At 41.2% G+C, this 22,790-nt stretch overlaps 1 protein-coding gene across 1 annotated transcript in view; it reads left to right on the top strand.

The window, feature by feature from the left end:
• Positions 1 to 22,033, top strand: part of sytl5 (synaptotagmin-like 5) — a 41,225-nt gene extending 19,192 nt beyond the window's left edge. The window contains exons 2-17 of the mRNA XM_083922273.1: positions 1,653 to 2,005; positions 2,096 to 2,311; positions 3,947 to 4,056; positions 4,165 to 4,282; positions 5,866 to 6,009; positions 7,092 to 7,200; positions 7,301 to 7,430; positions 9,877 to 9,977; positions 10,599 to 10,700; positions 16,210 to 16,388; positions 17,528 to 17,630; positions 17,737 to 17,898; positions 17,988 to 18,096; positions 19,597 to 19,735; positions 20,600 to 20,808; positions 21,335 to 22,033. Coding sequence (XP_083778399.1) covers positions 1,887 to 2,005; positions 2,096 to 2,311; positions 3,947 to 4,056; positions 4,165 to 4,282; positions 5,866 to 6,009; positions 7,092 to 7,200; positions 7,301 to 7,430; positions 9,877 to 9,977; positions 10,599 to 10,700; positions 16,210 to 16,388; positions 17,528 to 17,630; positions 17,737 to 17,898; positions 17,988 to 18,096; positions 19,597 to 19,735; positions 20,600 to 20,808; positions 21,335 to 21,477 — 2,193 coding nt within the window. The 5' untranslated portion in view covers positions 1,653 to 1,886 and the 3' untranslated portion in view covers positions 21,478 to 22,033. The remainder of the gene's footprint in view (positions 1 to 1,652; positions 2,006 to 2,095; positions 2,312 to 3,946; positions 4,057 to 4,164; positions 4,283 to 5,865; positions 6,010 to 7,091; positions 7,201 to 7,300; positions 7,431 to 9,876; positions 9,978 to 10,598; positions 10,701 to 16,209; positions 16,389 to 17,527; positions 17,631 to 17,736; positions 17,899 to 17,987; positions 18,097 to 19,596; positions 19,736 to 20,599; positions 20,809 to 21,334) is intronic.
• The last annotated feature ends 757 nt before the right edge of the window (positions 22,034 to 22,790 follow it).

The raw sequence follows: 22,790 nt of genomic DNA, 5'->3' as shown, positions 1-22,790 counted from the left end.
CCACCAGAGCTAATCACATTCTCATCAGCCAGTGTGTCAGTGTGCTAATTAGCAAATGTTACCATGCTAACACGCTTAAATAAGATGATGAACATGTAGTTATGTAGCATGTTCATATGCTGACGTTAGCATTAAGCTCGAAGCTGTGTCTAAAAACAGCCTCACAGAGCTGCTAGCATGACTGTAAACTCTCACTCTTGTTCCAAGACAAGTCACAGTCACTGAAGCCAGGCGTATCTGTAGGCTGTTCAGCAGTTTGAGTGTTTCTAATGCAACGGTATCTGTGAAACGTTATTATTTTCCCCATCTCACGCCTTTTAAAGGGGAAGGAAAATCTCTTTGTTGGCTACAATTCAGCAAAAAAAGCAAGAATCACTGATGTCACGATGTGCCTTTGGTTGCAAATGAAGCTGAAATGATGTCTGCCGGTTCATTAGTGCTAATTCATGTAAAGTGAAGGGAAGAGGCAAGAAAAGGGAGGACGTGGATGAAAGAGACGGTAATGAATAAGGACTGAAGGAGGCTGACGTGGGTGCAGAATCCCTCCACTCCATTCAATTTTTATTTCCCAACTTCATTTTCACAAGGACTGGCAGAATTTGGTCTCTCAGCACCTCATATAATCCAATATAGATTAGTTTTCTGATCTTCATGCTGCTCGGTTTTATTGACAGCGTGAAAAGCCATTTTTGTGCAAATCAGGTCATTCACCGCGGTTCATCAGGCACCACAGCAACACTGAGAGTCGTGTCTGTGTGTCTTCATGTATAGCATTCAAGTCACATAAGTCTTTGAGTAACTGTGGCATCAGAGCAAATCAGGGACACATTGCAGTTTCAACAGCTCAGCTAGAAGGGACATTTCCACTGCTTTACACTGTTCCCTATGGACCCTCTATCATAATACAGGCGGCCATAGCTCAGGTTAAAGAGCCATTAACTACAGTATATGTGGTTTCGATCCCTGGCTCTTCCTGTCCATATGTCTGTGCGTGTTTTGACACTGGACTCCAAACAGCTCATGATGAGTGTCTGTGCACACTGGGGAAATCAAGAGTCTACAGCCATGTGAGTGGCTATGTAAAGCTCTCCTAAGGCACAGCACTGCTTTGAGAACTATATGATAACATGCCTCGCCACTTTGAGTGACAGGTGGGTGCCGTCACAGGTAGCTAACACAGACTGTCGGCTTCATTCTGCTCGGCCTCAGCTCCATCCACACTCCACCATTTTTGGATTAGCCTGGAGCTGGGCAGTGTCAAGATGAATCCCACAGCTGTTGCGATAGTTCATTCTGGACCAGAGTGGACATCTGACAGACTGACATTTCCATCCCTAGAGCCAAGCCACTCACATAGCTAAAATGTCAGTCTCTTTTTCACAAATTCATGTTGTGTAGCTGTGTGCATTGGCATGCAGGTGTGTCTGATAATTAGAGCGCGTCATGTCATTTCAGGGAAAGATAGCGCTTTGCTAATAAAAGCTGAGAAATGTGGGTGTTGTGCGCTGAATGTCAGACTTGAAGCCTAATTGGAAGTTGTTGAGCTGCTGTGGTGCTTTCAAATGTCTACCAATGACTTGTGCTTCCTCTTGTTTTCGTATAAATCGATATCATTTTTTAATTAGTGTTTTTTTTTTTTTTACCTCATCTAGACTTTCTGAAAGTGGTCAACTCATCAGCTTCCCCAAGAAACAGGAGATCAGAGGTGGAAACACTGGAGGGACAAAGTTCAGACTATGCCCGCACTTATAGAACAACACCCCAATTGTGAGCAGAACATTACAGAAAGAGGAGAACTTTGCAGAATAATGTAGATCTTTCTGACTTCCTCCATGCAACATCTTTGCTTGGCTGATTTAATCGGCCGAGTGTAGACTGAGGGACCAATGGAGCAGATCGGGGAGGATCTGAACCTTTCTTTTCTGCTGGAACATGAAAGAAACCTGATCCTGAAGGTGCTGCAGAAAGATGAGAAATTGAGGAAACGAGAGGAGAAGAGGATACGGTGAGGACATCAGTATCGCCATTCACACTCACATTCATCTCAGCTTTCTTATGGTCCCTTCATGTTGTTGTTATTTTGTTGTTGCTACAGGAAGCTGAAGAATGAGCTGCTGGAGATCAAACGGAAAGGTTCCCGTCGGCCCCAGGAGCTGGGGGAGCGACAGTGCGCTCGCTGCCTCAAGAGTTTGGGCCTCATCTTTGGCCGCGGAGATCTCTGCGAGGAATGTCAGCTGCGTGTCTGCAACGACTGCCGCGTGACATCTCCCAAAGCACGCCAGTGGAGGTGTAACGTTTGTGCCAAGATCTCGTAAGTGCGACGCAAAACAGCAAGAGAATGGACTCCATTTGGTTGATGACACCACATCTGTCTCCATTTGTCTGTGACAGCCTCAGGTGTTTCATTGCTGTCATCGTCAACAGTGCTTAGAAGAACTAACAAAAAAAACCTCTAAACACAATTTATCTGTGGCACCCACCTCTGGTTTATACATTCTCTAGACAAACTAACTAAATCCTCACTCGTGTTTAGTTTCTGTCCTTAAAAATCAATTACCAGTGGGTTGTTTCTACATTCATACAATAAAAAAAATCAATCCCAGAAATAGCTGATAGCAAGTCCTCCACCGCCACCAGTCTGAATAATCAGGCTGTGACCGCAAGATCTTTTTGAGTGTAAGTAAATAGTACTAGTATAAGTAAAACTCTTGCTCTCTTATGTAAATGTTTTTGCTCTCTCCACCTAAATGTGTAACCCACAGGTTCACGTCTGTCAAACAAAAAAAAAGGCCTGAGGAAAACTTTATATACAAAAATATTGACTAAACTACTCACAAAGTATTTTCGTAGCCTGCATCAATATGTAAAATATGTGGAGCTTAAAACAGATGTCAGTGACTTTATGAGAAAGGGAAATAGTCACTATATCCTGACAGCACAACGACACAGACGATCTGTGAATGTGGAAATCTGAAATGATGAACTTGAACTCATAGACGCAGTGTCGATGACTGCCAATGAACCAATGAGCAAACTGTGAAACTAGGCAGAGCTGATAAATATGAATCAAGATTCTGTTACTGTATTGCCTAGAAGTGTTTCCCGAAACATATTCAGTGAGAAAGTTTGTGACCAAGTCGAGCAATAACCATCCTCATGTTACACTAAAATATATTTCTGAAAACAGGCGACAAAACAACAACGGCGGCTCCTCAAGAGGTTAGCTTAGATTCTGCAGTAACATCAGTTTTATCAGAAGAGTTTTTCTTCATTGAAAGAAAAGAACGGCACTGAAAGCTTTTCTCGGTGGAATAGATGTTGTCCGTCTTCTCCTGATTCATTTCGACAAAAGTATGATTGACAGATGGTTCATCCAATCACCTGCCAGGTAGGTTTTGAAAAGTGCCTGCCCTTTTCTAAACAGTTTCCAATGACGGCTTCTCAGGTGTTCCTGTGTAACAAACTAAAGGGAGCAGCCGCTTGATGCAGAGCTACATTACTTGTCTCATTGTGCTGTCAGTTTCAATTTCACTTCAGTTCAATTCAATTCAAATATAGTGACAATTTCAGCAAATATTATAAAACTTTGAAGTTTTTTTTAATTGGTTAATCCATCCATGTATCCATGTTCTGTTGTTTATCTATGTCCAGGTTGTGTTTATTGATGAATAAATGATAGAATTAGGAATTAGTGTTATAGTTTATAAAGCTGGGAAGTACCAACAACAATGTGATGTCAATACTTTTATGTACTTGGTTAACAATTATATGCTTTACTGCTTTCATTGATATTAATTGTGATGCTGAAAGTGTTTTATTTTTGAAGAACGCCTGTCATCAAAAAAGAAGTCACCAAATGATGCAAAGAGTTTCTGTGGCTTTTTCATGTGAACTGTAAGTATGAGGCATTGAATTCCCAGTAACAGGTGGACGGTGTGTTTTGCAGGGAGCTGAAGGTGGTAACAGGAGAGTGGTTCCTGGAGGAGCGGTCCAAGCGCTTTGAGCAGGGAGTGCCGAGCGGCGACGTAATCAAACAGACAATCATGAGTAGCCCAAGTGAGTTTCTCCACTAATGTTCTGTTTCCTGAATCACAGTGATTAGGTGAAGGAGTGTCAGACATATGCTGATTTTATGAATGTATTCTTGGTGTTCTTGATCACCAGTCACAGACAAAAAGTCGACAGAAAACCTGTCCGGCACTTCTGAGTCAGAGAGACCCGACACCCCGAAATCCAACAGAAGTGCAATGTTCAACATCGCAAACGGGGCCAGGAGGAAAGAGTAAGTAGTTTAAATAGAGTACAAAACAGTTACATTTATAGACAGATGGGTATTTAGAATTTTATAGGGTTTACTCACAGTAAATATGCAGCCGGCCTAAGCTGTAAACACAGTGGACAAGATAAAAATTATCTCAAACCACATATGAAAGAAATCTGCAGAGTGTTGAGGCCTCGTCTCAGTAAAGAGGCTTTAGAAAAGATCAAGTGGGCGCTCATTTGATTTTACAGGGAAACTGAATGTATTTTAAAGTACATTTGGAAATCAGCAAGGCAGTAATTAAATTGGACCAGCTAGCTCCGCTCCTCGTCTTGGCTGCGCTTGAATGGTTCCTGAAGGCATCACAGTGATTCCGACAAAGAAGCCACAAAGATAAAAACCTTCGAAATTACAGCTGCAGTTATGAGAGTTCACTAAAGACTGATTAACGGATTACGTAATCTCTTAATCAGGGGTAAAACTGCCATTCAAACAGAATTTTTTTTTTTTTAATTGAGTAAAACACATTTGCAGGAATGTTAATATAACTAAATGGCGTGCCTACATCCTGGACACAGTTTTGAGGAAGCACTCAGAGTGAAATAGTTTAATTATTTCAATCAGCTTATGAATCTATAGATCTGCATATAGAAACATCAAACAGTAGTGGCAGACAGTGATGGGAGTCATATTCCAGAATTGTGTAATAGTAATAGAAAGATAAAAATGTTCTTGCAATGTTAAGAAATGAAAATCAAGACTGACATCCGTGGTGTCGCTAGTGGTGAGCTAAATGCTAATATCAGCATGGAAACATGCTCAAAACGGCAATTTGACATGTTGATGTTTAGCAGGCAGTGTTGCCAACTCATTTCCAATGACAGCAGCTGGTCGTGAGTTCATTTGCATATTGGTGACGTCACCATGCATTGGTTTAGTGGTTGTGTCGGCTGACTGCCTGCCAAAGGAGTAAAAGAGGAGAGGGTGAGACCCTGATTACTCTGAGCAGCATGCATGGGAATAAATTACAATAATTGATTGGGCACTTTTGCCCTGATGGTCTGAATAATTTGCTAAATTTAAGTCGCTAAGAGGATCCAAAGCAGGGGTGTCAAACATAGGGCCAGAACCAGCCCCTCAAATTGGATGACTTTAATCTTTTAAAGTATAAAGTATAAAAATAGCATCAAATTTATTCTAGTTTTTCAAAAAATTGAACTGCTATTTTTGTTTGTGCCTTGGGGGTCGCACTATCCTGTTGGGCATGCTATTAAATAAATTATATTTCAGTCTGTGCCAAAGTGCACCCTGCAGCGGTGCAGACACCGTGAAGATGTTTTTGTTCTATCCTGCAAACTTACAAAAATACAAACAAACAGGACGGAAAACAACCTACGTAGTGGAAATAATTGCAATAAAATAATGTACCAGGGGTGTTCATCTCTAATTAGATTTCCTCTTCAGGATGCAAACTGGAGTTAAGTGACCAAGATGAATAAAGCAGAGACACGATTTAATAATCCTGATCGTGTGTGTGTGTGTGTGTTTGTCTGTGTGTGTGTGTGTGTGTGTGTGTGCGTGTGCGTGTGCGTGTGCGTGTGTAGAAGGATGAAGAACGATAAAAAAGGTGGCCGAACGGCCTTGAAGCCGGAGAACGGAGTCGACAGCATCAGTGTCAAATCTGCTTCGGATGGAGATGCTCAAAGTGTACGAAGTGTTCACTCTGCTCCGAGTCCACGTTCAAACAGGTGACCATCCACGCGACCTACAAACACACTCAACTGTGAACCACTTACATACAAACATTTCTAATTCTGTTTTTATCAAAATATAGCTTCACAATGGACTTAAGGATTACATGATGCAAGATGGAAAACGCAAAAAACAACACTTCCTTAACATCATATCATAGTTCCATAAGAGTTGACACAGTTTATTGGTGCTCGTTTGAGCTTTTAGGCATCTGCTTTGAAAACTCTGCATTGATACTTTCCGGCAAAACAATTCATAAAAGAAATAAACCACAAACAAAAACCAAGTGCGATGTCAATGACAGTTATTGAAAGAGCATTAAAACCTAAATCGCATTAAATAATCTATTGATATTTGATTAAATCTTATTTATGCGGCCTAAGCATCTCAGGCTGTTTGCTACACAACTATGCAGGACTTGAATTGATTTTATTTCATGATGAGGGATGAAGGGAATGTCATGGATGTTAAAAGGATAGTTCAGATTTTTTATGTTAGGTTGTATGAGGTATTTATCTACTGACTCGGAAGCAGAGCAATGTACTGCAGTGGAGAGAGGCTCACTTTGGCCACCTAAAAGAACAAGTATACGCTATATTTTGACTGCTTTGTCTCTACCTGACTTTACGACAGGTAACTGAAGCATCGCTCTCTTCAAAGCCACCTGACTCCTTCAACAAAAACAGTAGTTTTACTTTGCGGGAGTTGGCTGGTCTACTGCTGCCTCGATCGGTTCGTTTGTTTGTGTTGATGTGTGACTTTGGTGCTTCTAAAATGTTAAGAATGAACAAATTAACTAAATAACAAACCACAAACCAATAAACCAACAACTCATGTGTGCTGCAAAATAACACAAATGTTTTGAAGAGAGCAAAAATAATGGCCTCAGTGTAAACTAAAATGTGTCTATTCAGCTGCCCTCATCTTCAGCAGTACATTGTTTAGCTTCTCTGCCTGGACTTGTGTCTGTTGGTCACACGCTGACTATAATGGACAAGTACCTCATACAACCTAACTTCAAAAAATCCACACTATTGTTTTTAAACGTATTAATGTTCAGTTTCTTTCTGGTTTTCAGGGGTGGTGCCTTGGCTTTGGAGTCCTCTGGGATGCCCACTGTACTAAACAACCTGCGATCCCAAACTCCTGACGGATTCTGCACTCCCAGCGACAACCGGAGGGTCAGGGTCAGCAGCACAAGCACACATACAGCACAAACTTGGCGAAACGATGCGGGTACAATTATTTTAACAGCTTGTGGGGTGTTGGATTTGTGTTTGCACGCAGCCTGACGGAGCGGAGAGTGTTGCCAGCGTACACTCCAGTGACAGCGCGCCTAGTAAAAAAGCCAACGGCCATCACAGGACAAATTCAGGCACCCCGACCATATCTGTGTCCAGAGCCTCGGTTTCATCAGGTACGTCAGTCATTTTTTTCTCTTTTGCTGCACAGTGAAGCGACCTGCTGTTGTCTCACAGCTTCCCAGCTCATGCACGGACATTTCTGAATCACAGTTTCAGGTTGTATTAGAGGCAGCAGTGTCAATGATGGTGTGAGGCAGTCAAACCAGAGCTGTGCAGAAATACTCTGCTGCTCTCCAGCTCAGTACCTCTTAAAGGACGAAATTCTCCTCCTGATAGGAGCAGATGCCACGTCTTCACAAATAACACTATTAACTTTACACCCCTGTCACCATCTGCTGCTCTTCTTTATGTGTTGAACTCTCCCTTTTTTAAAGCATAATAGCCTCCACTTTGTCTCTCTCAGTGTCCGACCCTTCATCTCCACTTGTAACAGCTGCTATGAAGTGTGTCAAGATGTTTTAAAATGACTCCGGTTGGTGTTGTTTGCTGGAAAAGAGCTGCTGAGTGAGGATCTCCACTCACAGCCAGTATATTCAATAAACTGAAGGATGTAGCTTGTTATTAACAGTTTTAGGATACATTTTTAACATGCCATATATCTCTATAATTATATTCATCGGCCTGTGCCTGACTATTTGTGCTCCAAAGATAAAATGTGTCCCTCAGATCTTCATGATGATGAGTAACTGCGTCCTGCAGTTTTCACAGCTTATTTACACTAGTTTATAAATCTAACTCAACCTCACTCTTTTTTGCCTGTATGTGCATTTTAGATGTTTAAAGGAATATACTTTCTAAAAGAGTTCAATGAAAATATACCAATATCACGTCTGTGTGTGAAGTATGGTCCTAGAGCCGCTGTAATTATTTACTTAAAAGAGCGTTATCTCCAAAGTTCAAAAGTATGCCTTCCAGCTCTGAAGCTTTACAGGTAACATCTGATTTCTGTACACAAACTGTCTTTTAATTCCTTTTTAAAAAACAATCATTAGCATGTCTGGCAAACTCAGTACAAATAGTCCCTTAAAATACCGCAAAATACTCTAATTTACTCTGAAAACTTACCAAATCCTCTAATCTGGGATTGAGGTCTTCAGTATGGGAGACAGATATCCCTTAATTTGCCCATTAATTACAAAAGTTAATCCTCATCCCAAATGGCTTTTCTCATGGAAAATTATAAGTGACGACAGGCTGTATGTGCCGGGGACCTGTTCGATTTAGCCCCAGTCTTTTAGCATAATATCACAAAAACATATTTAGAACAAGTCTGCTAAAAACATTGAAAAGTCAGCTGGAGATGTTTTCAACAAGCAGCAACCAAGTGCCAAATACTGCAGTTCCTCAAATAACCACATGAGGCTGGCTCCAAAAAGCAAGTCAGTATAGACAGCTGTTAATATGCCCAGCTTTAAAGCAAAACAACACGTTTTCATCTCTAACGCGGAGGGCATGGCTGCTGCTTTGAGTGACATGTAGGTGCTCCACCTCTTTTTTTAATTAGCTGGGAGTTAGGCAGTATCAGGCCTTGCCAAGATGGCGACGGCCAGCGCTTCCCCCACTGAGCAGGGTGACGTCACAGAGACTACATACATATTTTATATTTTAAAGCAATTCTTACCTTTCTCTCATGTCTCACAGCGCTTTTCTCAAAAGCCCCACCCTCTTCCCCCTGCCTGACCTCTGACACTCACTCATCCCCCAACACCTGCGGTGAGAGAAATGCTGCGTTCAGGTGCCATGGGAAGTCCGAAGTTTCAGATCTCCAAGTTCGCAAAGTGCACTGGAATGCCTGTCAAAGGGAAACCTCCTACTATCAAATTTGAGGGTGATCGACCTACCCTGACTTCACTAGCAGGAGGTTCAACTTTGACAGGCATTCCAGTGCACTTTGCCTTGTTGGAGTTTCGAAACTTTGGACTTCCCATGGCACTGGAACGAAGCATGGACAGCGCAAGTGAAACAGAGCAGCAGATGAGAGGCAAATAAAATGAATGGTCAGACTTTTATCAGAAGTTTATGAGACTTGAATATTGTTGAGTTTCAACCCCTGGTGCATTTGTTATACATTTTTGTGTGCCATACGCTCATTAGGAGCATTTCAAGATTACAAAAGAAAAGTGTAAAAATGCCAGAAAGTTAAGAATTGCTTTAACTAATTTCATTTAACTAATTTCCTCTAAATGATCAACTCTTTCTTTCTAATTGCTATCAGTTTATTCTTAATGCAAAGCACCTTCCAGTAAGTCAAAGTGTTTTTTACACAATTATCTATTCACACACACATTCATGCTCTGAATACACGGATCTAATCTAACTATTCACACACACCGATGGTGCCTTCAGGAGCGATCTGGGGTTCAGTATTTTGCCCAAGGACACTTCAACATGCAGAGCAGAGGAGATCAAACTCTGTTTGAATTCTGGCCCCTCACTCCTTTCAAACAGCATCTTTAAAACTGTTTTCTTTTCCCTCATCCCTCATCTCCCTGAAACCAGATCACAGTCGCTCAGAGATGGACCTGTCAGCTCCTGGTTCTGAGCCCAGCGACGACGCCTTCAGTCTAAGGAGCCGTTCGGTCCCCGGGCTCAACGAAGCAGTAAGCAACATCAACTTCCCCCTTCAGCTGATGCACGCTGATCACATATTAAGTTTATTCTCAGAACCACAAACGCTGCAAAAGCTCACAGGCTGTTTCATTTTTCAGTCCCCTTTTTTTAAATGCATACATCTATAATACAGCGTGTCCATGTTGAGCTCAGGAACTGTGGGCTGATGAACTCAACATGGTGTGTCGGATGTGGGGCTGAATGTTAATTTCACTTCAGAGCTCACTTCAAAGAGCATGACACGCATCTAAATGGCTGTAGGGTGAAAACAGGTGGAGGATCTGACGGTCAGTATAGGGCTGCTTTGTCTTTGTGTTTACTCAGTGGTAATTTGCATTCAAAGCGAAGGCACACACCCTTTTTTTTACTACTCCATTCATGCTCACAAGTTTGCTGTAGCTGTAAACCCAAACACATGTGATTTTGAGCGTGATAAAAGGAGTAAACAAATTAGCACACTCCCAACTTGTCTGGCTGATTTTATGGAAGCTGGCTGCATCCGCCCACACAGAGCTGCTGTTTGAGCTACTGTGCAGCCTACACAGACACTTTGGCCAGCCTCCCAGATGCCATCTCCCCTTTTGATTAGATCTGAATCCTGTCATCCGCAGGAGTTTTCTGATGAGGATGCGGATGCGGAGGAAGACATCGACGCTCTGATGTCGGCTCACAGCAAGACTGCCGGCCGACGCTTGAGCATCGCACAGTCAACGGTAACGCCCACTTTAAAGCTAGTGCAAACACTAAAAATATCAAAAATGGATCCTGGGAAGCCCTGTATGTTTAAATGCAGTGCAAACATGTTCATGTGCGTACACACTCACCGTCACCTAAGGTATGAGTCAGGCGTCTATGTTCTGTTGTTGGCTGTGTAAACATCCAGTGTCAGCTTGTGTCATGAACACTTTGCTCTGCTGCTGCACGCTTAGGAAGCCTGCTGCATTTACATAAACTAACTTGATTTGTTGTGATGATTTTGACAGTGTGAAGGATTACTGATGTGTGTGCGTGTGAAAGGGGATAATGTGTTGTAGAAACATTTTAATGTACGTTCATGTCATTTTTTTTATCTTATAGGGTAGAATAACCCACATCATAGCTGTGTTTGAAACTGTTCCCTATCAAAGAAGTAGTGCACTATATAGTGTGTACGCCGTTTTGTAATGGTGTTCGAATTCACCGTGGTTAATTTCATTCACTATATAGTCCACTATAAAATACCCACAATGCACGAGTACATACGCTGTACACTACATTGTACTTCTGTATACTACAATGCGACATGCGGTCATGTTTTACCGGAGGAGAAGAAGAAGCAGAAGAGGTGCTAACAATAGCCAGGTATCTGAGATCTAACTGCAGTCAACAACCATTGACTACTGTAACTACTATTAATACTGTTACTACCATTACTACCGTGACTCGCTTGTGAAATAAATTACACGTGGGCTATAACAGCTCACGATCGGGACACACAGCCATTGTTAACAAAACCACACTTTAACACCATCGACATTTCAACAATTTATTTGGGATTTAACATCGAAATTAACATCAACATGGATTCACAATTTATTGTCCTCCTGAGAGCAAGTTTGTATCATAAACAGACTGTAAAACGGGTTCACAGCTTTGTTTGTTTACATGATGCTGAACGCACCTGCTTCCGTCACACATATACTTAGCTCAGCTACTGACGCAACGATTTGTTAGAAAATTCCAGTGTCGTGTCTGAAATCTCTGGTCATTCCCTATAAAGTGCACAATTTAATAAACACTATATAGGGGATAGTGAGTGAGTGAATGAGGGAATGATTTCGAACACAGCTTTTATCTCACCTACCCCCTAGTGGTCGAGCTATGCAGATAGCTTGCTTTCCGGGGACCCGTCTATTGCAACTGTCCCTTAAAATGCAGAATCTCAGTTTCACATTTTTGAGGACATTGCGATGTGTGTGACCATCCATCCATCTTTAACCGCTTGTCCCTATTGGGGTCGTGGGGGGGCTGGAGCCGATCCCAGCTGACATCAGGAATGAGGCGGAGTACACCTTGGACAGGATGCCAGTCTATCACAGGACAAATAGAGACGAACAGAGACAAACAACCATTCACGCTCACATTCACACCTACGGGCAATTTAGAGTCATCAATTAACCTAACACGTGCATGTCTTTGGCCTGTGGGAGGAAACTGGAGAACCCGGAGAAAACCCATATAGACACGGGGAAAACATGCAAACTCCACACAGAAGGGCCCCAGCTGGGATTCGAATCAGGAACCCTCTTGCTGTGAGGCAACAGTGCTAACTACCACACCCACAATCGTGAACAGTGGCGTTTAAATCATGAAAGAGCATGAGGCAAGGAGCCGCACATTGCCTCCTTAAGTTTACGTGGGGAGAACTGTTCTGTTCTTGTTAAAGCCACCAGACTCCATTGAAAAAACATTAATTTTACTTCTCAGAACACAGGAGCTGCTGGTTTACTGTTGCCTCGCTGTAAAGGGTTAAATTTAAAAAAATGAACCCATCAAGGCAGCAGTAGACGCTCTTGTTCTGCGAGATAAAATTGCTAAATTTGTCAATGGAGTCTGGTGGCTTTAACAAGAGCACAGAACGACCTCAGTTCTCCTCGCGTACGGTTAAACAGGACTGTCAGACAGCAAGTTAAAGCTGTTAAAATATTCTAAATAAATTAAACTGATATTGATAAATGGCTAAAATGTATTAAGCTGCTGCCCCCATCCATGGCAGTATGTTTCTTAGCTGCTTCTCTGAACTGTGGCCTGCGATCTACTGCAGCTGACGATGGATAAGTACCTCATACAACCCTACTTAAAAAATCGTGTATGTAATTTGAGAACTGCAAACAGGCGAGACAGACATCCTGCCTGTCTGACATTTATCGTGTCATCTCATAGATGACTAACAGCGGTTACTGAGCTGTTGTTTTCCCTGTGAATGGAATAGAAAGGAGGTGATGAAGGGCATTATGCAAATAGTTGAATTGAGCTCTAATATACTCCGCCCGCTGTTGCATGATTCACGTCATGGAGTGCTTTGGATAGATAATGAAAGCACGACTGAAGTAGTTTTAGTGCCATTTATGCAATAATGCTTTCTGTCTCTGGTTGGATAGTGTTTTTTTTAGCTTAAGAGAAACTTTAATTTTATTTTATCAAGAAAGTTTATCTGGTGAATCAAAATGAGCGACAAATAAACACAACGGTTGCCGGTTTATTAGGTACACCTAAAGCTAAAATGAATGCAGTCAGTCCTGTAATAAAACCTTAAAGTGTAATTCTGGCGTGCATCCTACGGTCTTTTTCTACATGAATATAAGTCAAATAAACCACTGAGACAGTTTTTTTTCGTTCATCCCCTATAAACAGAGACATCTCGGATAGTCGCTAACAGCCAGACGTGGCTAACACTGAGTAGCTCGGGGCGGAGCACTGAACCATCCAAAAAGGTTGTTTTGAACCACTAATACTGCTCAAAATAGCACCAAAGCTCTGCAGTAGCATGATTAGGGTCCCTACACATAAACAAAGTTTAGGGCTGCCTGTCAATATGAACAGAGCCGGCTGTTAATGCTTGTACCATTGTGCACTACGTTGTTGGTGCGTCATTTATGAGTAGGAACCCGAGCTCCTCAGTGTTAGCCACGTCTTGTTGTTGGCGACTCTCTAGGATTTCTCTGTAAATAGGTGATCAACAAAAACAACTGTCTCGGTGGAATTACACTTATGAAGGTTATAATAATAAAGTTGAAACATGCATTTTTGCCAAAACCTTAATATTTACACGTCCAACAGTCTCCTGCTTGCACAAGCTTCGAGTAACAGATGTACAAATGGTCATTTTGAGGTTGAAGTATTCCTTTTTAAAATGTTTGACCTGATGATGGTACAAGATGGAAGATTAAGGGATCCCCAAAGGTGTGACAGTTCAGTGTGCGGGGGAAAATGAATGTCTGTACCGCATTGAGATATTTCACTCAAAACCACAAATATTAACCTGCGGTCAGCAACGTCAATAGGACTCATCCTCCGGGGAATACGAGTGTCAAAATTTAATGGCAATCCATCGACTAGTTCATGAGATATTTCTATCTCTATCATCCCTTGAGCTGTAACACTAGTGTGTGTATATACAGTATATATATATATATATATATATATATATCTCATCATTGAGGAACTACACTCATTCACTCTGACTGTGTGTGTGTGTGTGTGTGTGTGTGTGTCCAGATGAGTTGTAATCTCTGTGGTTTCCTCTGATAATCACCATGGTAACAGTGTGTAATGTGGTTTGTGGCTGTGCTGCTGTAGACAGGGCTTCTGCAGCTCCTCCCCGGGGGCCGGGGGGCTTCTGCCTCGATCACTAACAAATCAAAGAGCTCAGATCTCTCTCCTTCTCCTCTCTTTCTTTCCTTCCCCCTCGTTTATCTCTCTATCTCACAAACAAATCTGCTGTTAGTCTTCCACTCCCGGCTCAGAGAGAAGGTGGGGACACCTCAATGTCCCCGACTCGGATGCTGAGACTGTAAGTCTCCCCTCTCCACGTTTCGCATGCTTTCCTGTTCACCACTGCATTATAACACGGTAAAACTGCAGAAAAAAAGCACCAGATATTACATATGAGTTTTCCTGAATATACCTGAATAAATGAATCCATTAACTCTAAGCTCCTCCCACTAAACTTTTAGTCATTAATCACACTGGCTCCCAGCAGGATATAACTGGGGTAGACTTTCCAGTAAATGAAGCACAGTGTGACTACAATCTGTCTTTCTGTCTTCAGCGCTCTCCAGACAGCATTATTATTATTATCAGTGGATTATACCAGTTAAATCCTGTCCAGAGCTGCAGCAGTTATGTGTGCCAGACACAATACCCTGCTGTGGTTGTAATGAGTCGGAGTCTTTTGTTAATGAAATAGGTTTTGCAGGTGCACAACATGAGACAAAATGATCTCTTCAAGCTCTCTTATCTCCGAAACTCAGGAGGTGCAGCCACACACGTCACTCACTGTTCAACAGTCAATTAACTCAAGTCAACTTAATAAAAAACACCACATGATGGGCAGCTTTCACTCTTCTTAAATCACTTCTTACTTTATTTTACTTGCTTATCTTTTGGGTTTTTATTGATTTTCTATTCCACTTTCCTTTTTATCCTATCTGTCTTGACTATGACTTGAGCTGAAGAGGATTTTCAAACATAAATTTCCAGATTCTCAGTTGTGAGGATTTGCTGTCTTAATTGATCGTGAATTGAATATCTTTTTCGTTTGGGGAAAAAAAATCACGATTCGAAGACTATTATTCAGTATTTCTGACCCTAATATGCTGTCCTATAAAACAAATAACAAATAATGAATAACTGGCAGGCTGATCGGTAAGAAATGATCCTTAGTTACACGCCTACTTGCAGTTTTTGTGTTGCGATCGAACCAAAACGCCCTATTTTGAGTGTTCCGCCCCACAGCAACGAGACTCATCGACCAAAATATGTCAGTTAGAAAAAGAAAGAAATGCAATATACCGAGAGAAACTATAAAAGCAAAGATCCCCCATGTAAATCAGGGTCACTTCTGTGCTTCTGCCTCATCCTTTCACTTGTTACACTATAAATGAAATAACGTTTTCTGCTCTTTTACACATCCTTTCATACACTGAAAATAAATAATTTACCATTCATCCCATCATTATTACTTTCAAGACCCAGTAACGTAGATCATAACTGATCTTTTTGATACAATACAAACTAAAAACCTCTGACATGCACAGTATAACAGTGAATCTTCATCTAGAACTGTTGGATTTTCTTCAAAATTGCCAGTTTTTTCATGTTGTTTCATGTTTCATTGCTGAGCAATGCTCTCTCTTCTCTCCTCAATGTGTCCAACAGGCCACTGAATCTTTTGAAATCTACAGTATACAGGGTCACAGTTGTAGCATTATAAATTTTAAAGTAGCACAAGCCTTGGACTTGACATTAGCACTTATATCCAGGTTCCTAAAGGGCTACAACTGTGTGCCATAATTCATCAACGTTCTGTAATGCTGTTTTCTTTATCTTCCCCGTCTCTTTTATGCTTCATACCTCATGTTGTGTTTTCTTTTCTCACCTCTTCAACTCGGTTTTCATCCTCTGACCTTCTCCCCCTCTCACACCTCCACCTCTCTTTTTTCTATGGTCTGCTCCTCACAGAGTAGTATAAACAGCATGATGAGCATGTACAGTGAGACTGGTGACTATGGCAACGCCCGGGTGAGCGGCGAGATCCTGCTGAACATCAGCTACAGCTACAAAACCGGTGCTCTCAATGTCCTGGTGAAGGAGTGTCACAACCTGGCGACGGGAGATGAGAGGAAGCAACGCACGGACGCGTAAGAGTGCAAACAAACACACGCAAACCCAGATAATAAGATCTGATCTGTTATATTGACAGGGCTCAGTGTGTGTGACCATCACTCTTCTTGAAGCAATATATCTTGGGAAATACTCTTCAAGTTTATTTGGTGTTCGTTGAGAATTGGTCCAGGTTGTTTTTAGCCAAACTTAGCACCAAAACAGGGAAAAGAGGGAAACAAAGAGGACAAATGCACCTTCCAACAACACCAAGACTGACTGAATCGATACATCCGTAAACAACGAATCCTACCAGATCTTACCAACCTTCGTGTTTCAAATGTCCAGCTACACGAGCGATCTGTGCGCATGTGCAGAAACTGTTTAGGCAACAAAGTGACTTGGTTAGGATTAGGAAAGGGTCACAGTTTGGGTTAAAATAACCTAACTAATGTGCGTGCTGTTAGTTAATTGTGCAAGTTACACACTAAGAGTAAGACACAAACAGCAGTCAGCGGTGAAAGTCCTGGGTTTGTTTAACCCGTCCATCCACCTCAACCTCGTCCCCGTGTGGACTTCCTCTTTAGACGCAGCCCTGCGCGGCTTGGCTCGCGATTATGTGGCTTATATACAAATTAAATAACGCGTTACTTTTTGCAGGTTTAATGAGCCTGAGCTGATACATCCAACAGTCACCTGGGTTTTTAGCAAAGCCAATAAGGGAAATCATTTAAGTCAGTGTACTCTGCTGTTATTGGATAAGCCCACTGTTGTAAATTTTACGAAGTTGTAAATAAAGATTGTGACTTCTTAGTTTCTGCACGTTAAATACACAAGATAAAAAGCATCTTGGATGGAGTTAGGCTATCTGTCGTTTAAAACTGTATAACAATACAGTTATCTCAAGATTGAATTAATATCTTTTCATCTAACTCCTGGTAAAAAAAAGCAACTTTTCTAAAATGTCGGAGTATTGCTTTAATTCAGGTTTCAGTGTTTGTTTGTTTTTTAAATATTTATAGTATTTTACTTTCCAGTTTTGTAACTATTTAGTTGTTCAGATGTCCCCCTGTAATAAATCAGGGGGAGCTGATATTTCACCATAACAGAAAAGAGCAAACAGTGTCCATCTCTTCCTATGGGGCCGGAATGAGTCACTTTGTCTTTGTCACGGCAGATATGTGAAGACGTACCTGCTGCCAGATACGTCACGACAGAGCAAGAGAAAGACGAGCATCAAGGCCAACACCATTAATCCTGTTTTCAGTGAGAATCTGAGGGTCAGTGGCTGAAAGACTCAATCAGCTTTCACCGGTTATTCTGTGAACTCACATTTCTCATTGTGAAACTTTAAACATTGAGCTTTTTTCTCCCTGTTTTGCGCAGTACGTGATCAGCCACTCGCAGCTGGAGACTCGAACGCTGCAGGTCTCCGTGTGGCACCACGACCGGTTTGGACACAACAGCTTCCTTGGAGAGGTGGAGCTGACCTTTGACTCCTGGGAGTTCGATTCCCAGATAGAGGACTGGTACGCTCTGCAGCCCAAGGTAGGGTCATCCTGTTTTCCTTCGTCTACGTGATATAAAACACACACAAGGACGGGTGTTTAAGATGATTGTGAATGATTTTTGTGTAGGTGGAGAGCAATATAGAGTCCACAATGCAGTATAAAGGAGAACTGACCGTCGTGTTGAAGTACATACCAGCAGAGAAAAACCTCACGCTGCCGCTGGACCAAGTACAAGGTAGAAAAACTCCCCAAAACTCAGCGTTCGCATGATCCTTTATAGACTTTTAAATTAAGTTTTGTTGGTTTGACCTGTCTTTGCCTGCACAGCATGAGTTTGTGATAATGACTGACCCACCGGTTAAAGGCGGCTTGTTAGAGTTAAATATATGTTTCCAACTGAATCACTTCCTTCCCCCATGTGGCCTAAAAAATCCTGCAATTTAATGTTTGAGTTTCTGAGAATTTTACTCCCTGTCTCTAGTTAGTGCAGCATGCTGCAACGTGCTGCTGCTGGCCTGCAGTCATCATGTAAAAAAAATAGACCATATTGTCTGAATCCCTGGTCTCTGCTTGTTATCTAACTGTAAATACTGCTACCTGTGTTTAAGATGGATGAAATCCTGCATCATCTACTACATCAACTGATCAACTTATTCTCTATTGAAAGACTTCCTAACCTTACTTCCTAACAACGTACATTTGAGTTGTTGTGACATATTAAAAAGGACAGAAAAGCAGAAAAAAACAGATGGACCTCTGATCTACTTCCTAATAAGACACCCATTATAAAAGCCATTTAAGTCGTAACTAATGGCTTTATTAATTGATAATAAATCATTACTTTATAGACGTGTTATTAGCTTTTATTGACAACAGATTTTGGTCAGGTTGTGAAAAATTCCTTACCAATTAAATCATTTTAACACTTATTTCTAGAAAAAGACAATCTGGACAAAAATCCGTTGATTTAACTTAATAACATTTACAAACTTTATCATTAAAACCCTTTAGAAATGACTTATGAACCTGTACAACTGAAGATTTAATGAAAAGATGATTAATGAGAACAGTTTGCCTATTTATTTATTTATTGGTTTATTTTAAGGGACATTGCAAACACATCAACACCCAAGCTGTGAGGCAGAGTTAGAGGCTAGTCTGAATCTGTAGTGCTCGGCCAAATATTCAAAAGGCAACCTAAAATTACAGAAATATAATGCATGTATAAGCAAATATTAGAAAAAAAACAACAACAATATAGTAAAAACAACCAGCATACAGAAGACGCTGTGGACGTTATAACATTATGCGGTAGATTAAAACAGGACAAGCACATCTACATCGAACAGATAACTAATCTATAGCGTTAGTAGATTATTTATTAACTATTCATTTAGACGTCTGAACACTTTTCTTACATACCCTTCGGGTTGAATTTGATTCTGTTTTTGTCGGTTTAACTTTGTCTTTGTTGACTCCTGAATGTAGGTTATTCTGTGTCAAAACAAACATGCTTATTATTATTAATATTATTATTAATAATAATATTATTCTAGTAACTGATTGGCTTGGACAGACATAACAGGTGCACATGTATGTCGGTGGTGCACACACTTTCCTCAAATCTAAGGTACTCTACTAAAAACTAGTTTTGTTTCTGCGTGTTATGTAAATAAACCAAAACCTCTGAAAAGAAGGTGAAGATTGTTTATTCTGTTCTTTCCTCCTCCCTCAGTGAAGAAAGGGTTCCTTAAAACCAAGAAGACGAGCAGCTTCACGCTGCCTAAGGGGGGCATGGTTGAGCTGCTGGTCAAAGGAGCCAAAAATCTCACGGCTGTCAAGTCTGGAGGCACTTCAGACCCTTTCGTGAAAGGGTGAGACGCTCCCTTCAATTTGTGGAAACGGCTTTCAGAGCCATAATTCTTCCCTTTTCTCCAATTATCTTACAATTCTTCTTGTAAATTGAACATTATTGTACATCTGTGTCATAGATTAATGTCTAATAAACAACAAATACCCTATATATATATATATATATATATATATATATATATGAAAATAATATCCATAAATAGCTGATACTACAGCCGAGGGCAGATTATGAGACAATGAGCCTTCAACCCCTCCTACATTGGAAGATATTTTGTGTCTCTTTGTGGATGTTTTGCGTTTCTTTGCGACCATATTCTGTCTCTTTGTCGTCATTTTATGGAATAGAATAGAATGGAAATAGAATAGAAATACTTTATTGATCCCAGGTACGGAAATTGCAGTCTGTGTCTCTCTGTGGTCGTTTTTCATTCCTTTGTCGTTGTGTTGTGTCTTTTTGCTGCCATTTTGCGTCTCTCAAGGACGATATTTTGTCTCTTCGTGGTCATTTTTGCTTCCCTTTATGGTCATGTTGCTTCTCTTTGTTGTTTGGTGTCTCTTCGTGGACATTTTGTGTCTCTCTGTGGTTTCTTTATTGCTCTTTGTAGTTGTGTTGTATCTCTTTGTGGTAGTTTTGAGTCGTTTTTAGTGTCTTTGTGTTTGTTTTGTGTCTCTTTGTTGTCGTCTTGCTTCTCTTCATGTTCATTTTTTGCATCTCTTTGTTGTCGTTTTGCTTTTCTTCGTGGTCATTTTTTGTGTCTCTTTGAGGTTGTTTTGATTCTTTTTGCGGTCGTTTTTCTCCAATGTTCGATGTGATTTTGAAAAGAAGAAAAAAAATTGGCAAAGTAAAGTTGTATTCTTTCCCTCAGGTACCTCCTCCCTGACACAAACAAGTCAACCAAGCACAAGACGGTGGTGGAGCGACGCACTGTGAACCCGCAGTGGAACCACACCTTCACCTACTGCGGCCTGCAGCAAGGCGACCTCAACAACGTCTGCCTGGAGCTCACCGTGTGGGACAAAGAAGCCCTGGCCAGCAATGTCTTCTTGGGAGGGGTCAGGCTTGGAGCTGGCACAGGTGTGTGAAAGGTTGACTGCTGGAGAACATAAGTAGCATGAGGCACACTATGAGAGCCACATTATAAGTGCATCAGTCTTTTCAGAATTTCAAAGAAGGTGGTTAAAACCCCTGAAACGTTGCACACTTACTTATCTGGAAGATTTTTAGTTGCTCAGTTGAGAGCTGGTATCCTTCCTCTGGCTATTAAGGTTGACAGATTAAGAAATATTTTGTGTGAAAATAGATTGTGTGAGCTGTGTGATTTGGGAGAAGAGGAAAGTGAGGCGCCTCATCTTCTGTATTGTACAAACTATGATAATCTGAGACAATCTAATGTATTTTCCATGAAATATTCTGCCATAGGAAATGATCAAAAATTATTCTGGATCTGTCTTCATTGCGTGGCATAACATGGAAACCTAATTTATGTTATAATGAATTAATCATTAATATCCATGAGAGAGTGTTAATGGTTCAGGGTTCTTTAGTAGTTCCAGCAAAAAGTACCACATAAGTTTATGTGTTTGTTCTCTTTTCCCTCAAGGCAAAAGCTATGGGAACGATGTAGACTGGATGGACTCACACGGAGAGGAACAGCAGCTGTGGCAACGCATGATTGAAAACCCGGAAGTCCCTCATGAGTGTACTCTGATGCTGCGATCCAGCATGCGCAGGTGCAACACATGAGCTTGGACTGCAGCACAGACAAGAGGGGATAAAAGATGATACCTGAAGAAGGAAGGGTTGACGTGAAGGCGGGAGGAGAGAGCTGGAGAAGTGGAACGGTCAAGAAAAAAAAAAACGTCCCGGACTCAAACAGTCAAAGGAACAGAGGCCGTCCCTCGCCGTACTTCTTTCCTCCTGAGATGCCCTGTTCAGCCGGTCATGCCTTACACACTCATTCACATGTGTTGTCCCCCCCCAAAGCATCTAGTCTTGACCAGCACTGCTGTTTACTGCTGTATATGAAAAAAACATGTGTGGTGTGTAACTTACTGTACCTAGCCAAATAAGCACACGGTGTGACTCCTGATGTGTCCGTCCTCGTCTCTGCGAATCATGAACCAGATTCATATCTGCATGTAGTTACAGCTCATAGAGACCATTTGTAGGGCGTTAGACGAGGTACTTGATCAATAACGTAGAGACTTACACATTCCCTTTATAAGTAACCGAGCTGCATCCTGGTCTGAAGCACATGATGATGCTGAGATTCGTCCCTGTGTAAACAGTTGTGTACAGAGGTGGAAAGTGACTTGAAAGAGAAGGTTCTTGTTCTTGTACTGTCTCACTCAAGTAGCACTCGTACTTGCCTTTATTATTATAGAGGAAAACTATAGTAAAAATTACAATAGTAGCACTTTTAAAGACTTTGTTCATCTCCACTGTTCACCAAATTAGTGACCATCGTTTTATTTCTAAGCTTTTTATTTTTATCATGGCTAAAAAATGAAGTCGCCTCCTACAGGCTACTCTGTTATTATACTTGAGTTAAAAGTATGCTGGTTTATGGATACACTCAAAAATGACAGTCACATTGCTGTTTTTAAATTTCAAAAGTTTGTGTTGTCCAACCAACAACCCAGAGGCGCTGGATTTACAGTTAAATTAAAACTGAAAAAACATCAAATCCTCACAATCAACTGTTGACTATTTTTTAGCCATGCTAGCGACTTGATGACAGTGTAGGGCTCGGTCCACCACTTTGGTCCGGACTGAAATATCTCAAAAACAATGTGATGGATTGTCATGACAACTGGCAATAACGTTCACATTCCTGGAGATCAATCTCTGAACACATCGACTTCCTGTCTGATGGCAGATAAGCCTCTGGGGTCAACAGCTAATATAAGATATATAATGAAATATATCCAATTTAGCCGCTTTCACATGCAGACTATGTTTATAGAAATAATTATGATAACTTTGGTGATTCGCCTGTGTCTTTAAAGTCGTCATCATCAGGTCAAATTTATTGTTCAGTATTTTGGATTATGGCC

The sequence above is a fragment of the Echiichthys vipera genome (assembly GCF_963691815.1).
Source record: "Echiichthys vipera genome assembly, chromosome: 10".
In the NCBI taxonomy this organism is placed as follows: domain Eukaryota; kingdom Metazoa; phylum Chordata; class Actinopteri; order Perciformes; family Trachinidae; genus Echiichthys; species Echiichthys vipera.
Note: the sequence above shows the minus strand (reverse complement) of the source record. Positions and strands in the feature narration are given on the sequence as shown.